We start from the raw sequence: 8,602 nt of genomic DNA, 5'->3' as shown, positions 1-8,602 counted from the left end.
TTGAATCATTCCGATGGACTTTGATCGTACAGAAACTGCTTGTTGAGTCACTCCTAAACTATCTGCAAGCTCTTCTTGGGTTTGACTTCGATCTTCATCGAGTAATGCCTCCAATTCTTCGTCCTCAAATTTTTTTGGTTGTCCGAGTCTAGGCTTATCTTCAACGCTGAAATCACCATCCTTAAAACGTCGGAACCATTCCCTACATGATTTATCAGTTGGAGCATTATCACCATAAACTTCCACAAGCATTCGATGCGCTTCCGCTGCACTTTTCTTCCAATTAAAGCAAAAAATTAAAACCTCCCGCGGATGCTGCTTAGTTACCACAAAATTTGACATATTCAAAAAAATTAAAAACAAGTTCTTTTACGAAATTCGAAGTGATGGGAACGGAATGTTATTGACAGATGTCTAACCTCTCTGAAACCACCGAGATCAACTGTCACAATAAAACATTCATGACAGCCAAAGCCATCTTTTTAAAACGGACCGAACTAATTTGTACACCGAATATATATATGTAGATCAATTGAAATATTTTTACTTACTACTTGCGTCGAAAATACGCATAATTTTCTCTAATTAAGTCATTATTATAGACTAACAACTAATGACACATCAGATGATTCTAAAAATTTTCAAAACCATTTACAATTTTTTTTTCCGTAGAAAAGTGCAAGAGAATAAGTATATTCACGAATATTTAAACGGTAAATGTTAAGATGTCGATGTCAATAATAAATAAAAAATAAAGACTCATCCAACATTACGACGTGTCAACCGAAGCGCGCAAGCAATAGCTAGTGCATATATATATATATATATATATATATATATATATATATATATATATATATATATATATATATATATATATTCATATGTCCATGGAAATTCTGAAAAAAAAGAAAAGCATACCCTTGGGTCAAAGGAGAGGGAGGATAAGTACTTTGCACCACTTGCTAGTTGTAATAGATGAAAGATGCTGGAAGAGGGGTCAAACCACTAAACCATTTGATATTTAAAATTATTAACAGAAAAGCCCGACGTTGATGAATATATTTGACGTTAATTTTAATGGGGACTGTCGTTAAATAACTGCAACTATTTGTCTTATATAAAAAGATCAAGCAGGTTATAATGTTTGGCAGTACTAATAAATTATTAGTTAGTACTATTATATTGTTTCTAAAAAATAATACTATAAACAGTATACCCTCACGTGTTATATATCACGACTACGCATTACTTTAAGACGAATTTTTTGAGTTTAGTTTGGAAGTCGATTTTTAATAGTATACATTAAAACTATTCACAATCAACACGACAAAAAGAAAACAAATCCTACCAAAAACAGATTCTCTGTAAAACATCGCGCCAAGTACACGTTTAAAATTTTTTACAAATAAGAAAAAATTATTTTTTACAAAAAAAATAAATCAAATCGAAAGAATACCAAGTACTTAAAATCCTACCAAAAACAGATTCTCTGTATAAAGTCGCGCTAATTACAGGTTTAAAATTTTTTAAAAGTAAAAAAAAAAATTATTTTTTACAAAAAAAAAGTCAAATCGAAAAAATACCAAAAGTACCTAGTATGATGCAAAATCATAACAAACATTTTCATAAAATTTCAAAAAAAAAATTGTATAACAAAATTTCAATGTACTTGGTGTGCTTACAAAAGAGTAAAAAAAAACATGTTTGATTTTATTAGAAATTAATTTTGCTTGAGTACATGTAGTAACGCACACCAAGTACATTGAAATTTTGTTATACAATTTTTTTTTTAAATTTCATGAAAATGTTTGCTATGATTTTGCATCATACTAGGTACTTTTGGTATTTTTTCGATTTGACTTTTTTTTTGTAAAAAATAATTTTTTTTTTACTTTTAAAAAATTTTAAACCTGTACTTAGCGCGACTTTATACAGAGAATTTGTTTTTGGTAAGATTTTAAGTACTTGATATTTTTTCGATTTGATTTATTTTTTTTGTAAAAAATAATTTTTTCTTATTTGTAAAAAATTTTAAACGTGTACTTGGCGCGATGTTTTACAGAGAATCTGTTTCTGGTAGGATACTTTTAATACTTTTGAATACCTTGAATACTTTTGAATCCCTCTTCTCATGAGAATTTAACATTGCAGATCGTTTTAAATCCTTTTTTTTAACCAGGGTTAGTATCCAATTTATGATCTAATTTGATCTGATATTTCAGATCTAGATAAATCTATATTCTGTCTAGATTAATTAATATCAAATATATAACTCATGTCATACCAGATCGAGGCCTATTCCCATATCATCATTAATCGCTTTTTTATAGTAATGATCCTCAGTCTTCACAAAAATCTGTACCTTAAGAATTTTCTTCTGCTTTTCAATGTTTGTAATAATCAATTTAAATAATTATTTAAATGACAGAAAAAAAGTTGTACGTGATTATAATAATTATAATTTGGTATAATATATATTATAATTATTCTAATTACGTCCAACTTTTTTTCTGTCATTTAAATAATTATTTAAATCGATTATTATTTATTATTTATTAAGTATAATATAATTATGTCATTAAATAATGCAGCTAATGTACTTTACTTAGTAGTTATAATTAATAAGTTTATCGATTATTAATAATTCAAATTAATACTTAGCAATGTTTTTTTTTTTTATACATTTCACTATTTAATTAAAGAATTATATATTATTAAATTAATTACTGTGTGTACTACATCTATTTTATATACTTTCAATAACTGTATTTGTATAACTTTTTTTAACTTCGTATTTGTATGACTTTTTTAACTTAAAAATTTAAGTCAAATTCAAGTAAAGGTTGACTTGAATTTGACTTAGTCGGCGTAAATGGGTACTAAGTAAGACAACTTAGTCAAAAGCAAGTTAAAACCAAAATGTATTTTCATTTATAGAAAAAAATAACCTTTAACTTGACTTGCTCTTGTCTTCCTAGACTTGCTTTATTTAAAATTTTAAAAATTACGTCATAATCAAGTTATTTTTTTGATCCGGGCTATGAACGACATTATCAGGTTTTTTTTTTTTATTAATTATTGTTATAATATAATATAAAATCGCTGAACGGAAAAAAAAATGTTAAAATTCACCCGAATTATCAATACTTTTTATTGTTTCGAATAATAATGCGGCGCCCGTTGCGATTTTGTTGTTTATTATAAAGTATAAGATTAAAATATATATGTAATCTATTAAAATATACTTATGCTGAAAGAAAAAAAGTATAGGGTAAAGATATAGTTTTTCAAATTTCAAATAGTAAAAATTATTATTTTGAATTGTATAGTGTCAATGGCAGGATAATATTTTTTAGACTGACGATAGTAAATATTAAAACTTAAACCAAAAATTTTGAAGTTTCAAACAATATAAATCTCTAAGTCAATGTATATAATTTTATAGTCGATTGTTATTTTTTCTTATGCTATCGGAGTAATAACTTTTATTTTAAACCCTCATTTTTATTATTTCGAATAATAAAATATATATTTATATATATATATATATATATATATACATATTTTTTTATCTATTTTACATTTTTTTACTTTGAATTATTTATTTCCGGCTTTTACCGTTTGCTCTCGTAGTACAAAGTTCTATTCGGGTTTCTGATTTCACCCCTTCCTCCCTTTTCCATTCTCTGTTTTCTCATCGTTGTGCATCAATCTGATTGCATCCTTGTTTGTATCATGAATAACTGATTTAGTCGGGTACAGTATGTAGTTGGTCGAATTTTTACATGAAAAATCATCAGGAAAATTTCAGCCGACTCTCGGACTCGAATGCTAATTGTAAGGATATTTCCTAATTGTACAGTTGACTTAGCAAAATTTAAGTTGCGAAAGTTTCCTCGAAATTTTCATCAAATGTCCATCAACTTCGGTCTTTTTCCAAGTTATCAAATTACTATCAATGTTAAGCTAAGGTGGCTTTTAGGGTTATTTCGTACATCTAACATTGTGGCGCTACCTGTCTATACCTTATTAGTAAAATTTGAAAATCGTGTTTTTAACAAATGGAAACATATAATTATTTTTAATCGGAAGATTTTTTATCGTTATACAAAAAAAAATATTATATTTATTGAAGAGTACTAATGACAAATCTAGTTTCTTAGTTACATTTTTATTATAAATAAATTACTGTTTTCGTTGTTTTAACCGGCAATCATTGACAACCGATTTCCTAGTGATTTAAATGGGAAAATTAATAAAATAACGAAGTAGAAAATTAACTCACAAACAACTTTGATAGACCGACATTGATCGATAAACGACCAAAAAACGATTGCAATCAGAATAAATCAGATGCGCTTACATTGAGTTATTGGTTTATAATGAGGAGTTATGTAAGTAGAGCTGAGATATACAACTTCGGCCATAAGTGATTTCTAATAATCAAGTTGGAAGCGAGCTAGTAACAACCAACTGCAGCAACTTGTTATCCAGTTGGCCGCAAAGAATGTTGGCATTTCCATAAGTTGACGGCAATTAGTCGCCTATTATCTAAGAAAATGTGTGCCAACAGCTGGCATTCCCCTAGTTGACAGGGTTGTCAGAAAGTTGACTACAATTTTCTCCGAAAGTTGGCGTCAGGTTGCGGCAGTCGATTATCGTCAACTTTCTAAGAATGTTGGTAACAACTTGTAGTTAATAATAACGTCAAAATTTTGAATTTCGTTCTGTTGTATATGAAGTTATATCTGCTAAACAGTACCAAAATCGGGCAACTTAGTGCTATATATAGGGGTCCCCTATCTCGGCCATTCAGTGGCGATCCAGGCTTGGGCTACACAGTAAAAAATATTGTATTAAAATCAACACAATCTGTGTATTAAAAACGGTCCACATAATATTTGTGTTATTTTTCAACACAGACTATTTGTGTTGAATTTTAACACAAAATTTGTGTTCATATTTCAACACAAAATCCGAGTAATATGAGAAGTAACTTCAATACTTTTCAAATGACAACGGTGACACAAAAAAAAATATTTTGTACCATGAATTATTTTTAAGTTATCTAAGGTGTTTTTTTTTTTCTAATTTGAATTTGAATTTTTTTATAGGAAGTCGATTATATCGACTGATTGACACAGATAAAATAAAAAAGTTGGTCGTTATGGTTTTCGACGCGAATAAGTGTACAGTAATAGGTGGGATAGAATAAGGGATATAAGCGTGCAGCACGATAAACTTGTCACACGATAGGCTATTCCGTACACAGATTTTTTTCTGTACCTTAAGTCACTACGTATGGTTTTAAATTATTTAATACCTTGAAAGCTTGATATATTTTTTTAATATTGTCGTAACAAGCGTAACAACTCAAGTCATTTCTGTGAGGAATTCAATTTCCTATAAGAGTTTTTTTGTTTTTAATAAATAAATGTATTAAAAAATTTTTTTTTTTCCAAAGTCAAAGTTTATAATCTTGTAGGAAATTTAATTATCTACAATATAGTTTCCAAGTATGCTGTCTGTCTACAACTAACAGTAAAAAAGCTGTGAAGCTTGAAATAATAGTGAATTGAAAAACTTAACGTATCCACAGTTTTAAAAGATAACTTCCGGATTTTATTCTATTATTTTCTCACTTATTTTTTGTATATAAAAGTATTCAAAAAATTTTTTCTGAAAAATCAAAGTACGTGGTCTTGTATTAAACTAAATTCTCTGCAAAAAAGCCTTTAAGTGTTTTCTTGGTACAACTAACAAAAAAAAAAAAAATTATGAAGCTTGACAATATAGTGAATTGAAAAACTTAACGTAAAGATAATTTTTGGATTTTATTACGTGCACATGTTTTCATGGTGAATCTGTATGCTATGTATAATTTTTGAGACCATAAGAAAAAAATTGCTTTTTTCTCTACACTGCAAATCCAAGTGTTTAACTCAGTGTGTTAAAATAAAACACGTTAGTGTTTTCTACAACTTAAGCGCTTAGAAACAAAACGGTATAAACGTTTAAACAAATGCATAAATCATTAGAAGTGTTTTAAAGGTTCGCGTAACACACTTAAGTGTTTAATCCGAAAACGTTTTATCCGTTTAAAGAAAAAAACACTTCTATCTGTTTTATTATAAAGCGCTTACTATTACATTAAACGTTTAAAAAAACATCGAGTGTTTTAAATTAAAACGGATATTCCGAAATTAAACACTTTGTCAAAAAAAACGTTTAATCTATAAAACATGTATATTATAAAACGCTTAAATTTCTTAAACAGTTTAAAAAAATTTTGTCAGTCGACAAATGATACAAGTAACAATTTCAAAATATAAATGTGTAATAATTTTCAAAAATATTTATGCATTACGATATCGATTTATCAAAACGTATTTTTTTTATTGAAAATGAAATTTTACAAATGATTGAACACGGTTAATATCATCCAATGAATTCTAAACGATCATAATTTATTAATAAAATAAATGTTAGATTTTTCATTTTAAATGATGATAGAGAGTGAGGAAATATTAAGTCGACAACATTTATAATTTCTTGATGTTGGTTAAGTAGCTTCTGGTATTGATAACTGTTTACTTGAGGGTTATAGCAAATTGTTTCAAGCCGTTTGATTACAAATAAAATTTTACAATTTAGTATACAAATATCATCAATTTCTGCAAATATAGGCATTATTTCCTCGTTACATTCAAGTAAAATTACACTTCCATGGCTATAACTAGTACTATGAATAGTAACTTTCGGTGATCTCATAACAGAACACACGCTCCTTTCAAAGTCATTAACTAGGTCATCAAATAATTTTTTATATGGTAGATTGACTAAAAGTACACTTGGTCCAGGCGTTATGTTATCACCTTCGTATAAAAAAGTTTTCGATGATTGACCAGGATTAACAAAAAGTCTGGAACACATACGTGATTGATAACGATAACACATTGTGTCAGGCATATTTTTAAAACTTCGCACTATTGCTACAAGAGCTTTAAAGTAGGCATGTGCAGCTTCAAATCGAAAGCACCATTGCTGTCGTGCTGGACCAAACAGTTTTATATATCTCGGTATATGTTCTAAAAAGTGAATTTTGGGGATAAATTTATCTGGGAACATTGAATTAACTTTAAATCAAAAGTTTCAATCATACGACTTAGAGTATCAATTGAGTCATCGTGTATTTCATATGCCAGACACAAGTTCATTATCTGCAGTAATAAAATTAAACAATCAAGCCTTTCAGTAACACCTTCGTCATCGCTATTATAAATCCATTGGCCAATTAAAAATGGTAAAGTATGTGCTAAAACAAACATTTGTGCTGCACTTTGTCGTAATTTCTTATCATCAGCAAGGTCATTATTTTGGATTATTGCTGGTTTATCTCGGCTAAAGTGTCCGAATTCGAATGCAGTTAATTGTTCATTGAGCTGTTTTATAGTAAATAATTTTTTCTCTGTAATACAATAATTCAAAAATAATCGACATACAAGTTCAGTAACTCCTTCATTTAAAACGTGCATACAGTCTTGTGGTAAACACATAGTCACATCAAAAAATGGAATATCTGCTAACGGACTTACAGTATTAATTCCATAAAATAATTGCCAAAAATTTTTTGTAGCTTGAGTTGTATTATCGTTGATTGCTTCCAAATGTTCTTGATGTGTATCTTTGTTTCGTAAAAGAAAATCAGTCTCTCTAACATGTTGTTTGATTTCGTCTTTTGTAAACATGCAAGTTCGACATGGGCGATGTGCTGACACAGATTCTTTAAAACCACCCATTAAAGCAGAAGCAGGAGTATCACCCGAAAAAAATAATAGTGAACCTTTATAATTTTTCGGGACACCATTGATGGTGACGTTAATTCCTTGGGTTTGCAAATTTTTAATATCATCGATAAAAGGCTTTAAGACTTTATTCAAAGCACCTGGCTGTTTTAAATAACAACTTTTAACTATAGCTAGTAATTGGATCGCATTTTGTGATGAACGCAAATTTGGGTTAATGTTAGCAAGAGTCCAATAGAACATTGTTAACTTTTGGGTTTTAGAACTAGAAGCTAGTGGATTAGCAACTCCTAACTCATCCATGTATAAAACTATAGCTAAAGCGTTCGCATTTTCTTTGAAAAACGAATTTTCTTTATAATATTCACCATCAAGTATGGTTCGGAAAATCCCTTCTTTATAAACTAAAGGATTATCAACACAATCTCTAACGTCATCATTCATCATAAGGTTTTTCAAGTTTTCAGTAAACGGAACGACGTACGCATTGTGTTGAACTTCACACAGTTGAGAATTATTTTTGACGTATCGTTTTTTTTTTTCCAAACTAACTTTTTCGCAATAAGTGATTTTTTTGCTGGTACCATATTTAGCTCATTAATTAGAAAATTATCTAAGTCAGTTTTAGTTTTAATGGAGGAAAAAATAATCGTAGGAAGATATTCTTGAACTAATACATTTTTTATATCTTCAAAGTTAAGTTTCTGGGTATCAGCGTCTTTTCTCTGGTGACATTCTTTCTGTGATTAATAAGAAATAATATTTTAAAATAAACATATGATGAATCGAAAAAA

The 8,602-nt window shown here is 28.6% G+C and overlaps 1 protein-coding gene across 1 annotated transcript; it reads right to left on the bottom strand.

Annotated features, from left to right (window-relative positions):
* Nucleotides 1–4,802: 4,802 nt before the first annotated feature.
* Nucleotides 4,803–8,252, bottom strand: LOC128667833 (uncharacterized). The gene is made up of 4 exons (XM_053739540.1): nt 7,506–8,252; nt 7,166–7,445; nt 6,651–7,091; nt 4,803–4,837 (listed from the first exon to the last, which is right to left on the bottom strand). The coding sequence occupies exons 1-4, from the start codon at nt 8,250–8,252 to the stop codon at nt 4,803–4,805; spliced, it is 1,503 nt and encodes a 500-aa protein (XP_053595515.1).
* Between the last annotated feature and the right edge of the window lie 350 nt (nt 8,253–8,602).

This window comes from Microplitis demolitor, chromosome 5 (genome assembly GCF_026212275.2).
Source record: "Microplitis demolitor isolate Queensland-Clemson2020A chromosome 5, iyMicDemo2.1a, whole genome shotgun sequence".
Lineage (NCBI taxonomy): Eukaryota > Metazoa > Arthropoda > Insecta > Hymenoptera > Braconidae > Microplitis > Microplitis demolitor.
Note: the sequence above shows the minus strand (reverse complement) of the source record. Positions and strands in the feature narration are given on the sequence as shown.

Bases quoted from the DNA above. Each gene is read 5' to 3' on its own strand.
- LOC128667833 (XM_053739540.1), bottom strand. From the start codon at position 8,252: ATGAATGATGACGTTAGAGATTGTGTTGATAATCCTTTAGTTTATAAA. The intron at 7,446-7,505 runs GTATGTCGATTA...ACTATAAAACAG, and splicing joins ATGAAGGAGTTACTGAACTT to CTCAATGAACAATTAACTGC. The intron at 7,092-7,165 runs GTATGATTGAAA...TTCACTTTTTAG, and splicing joins CTCAATTGATACTCTAAGTC to AACATATACCGAGATATATA.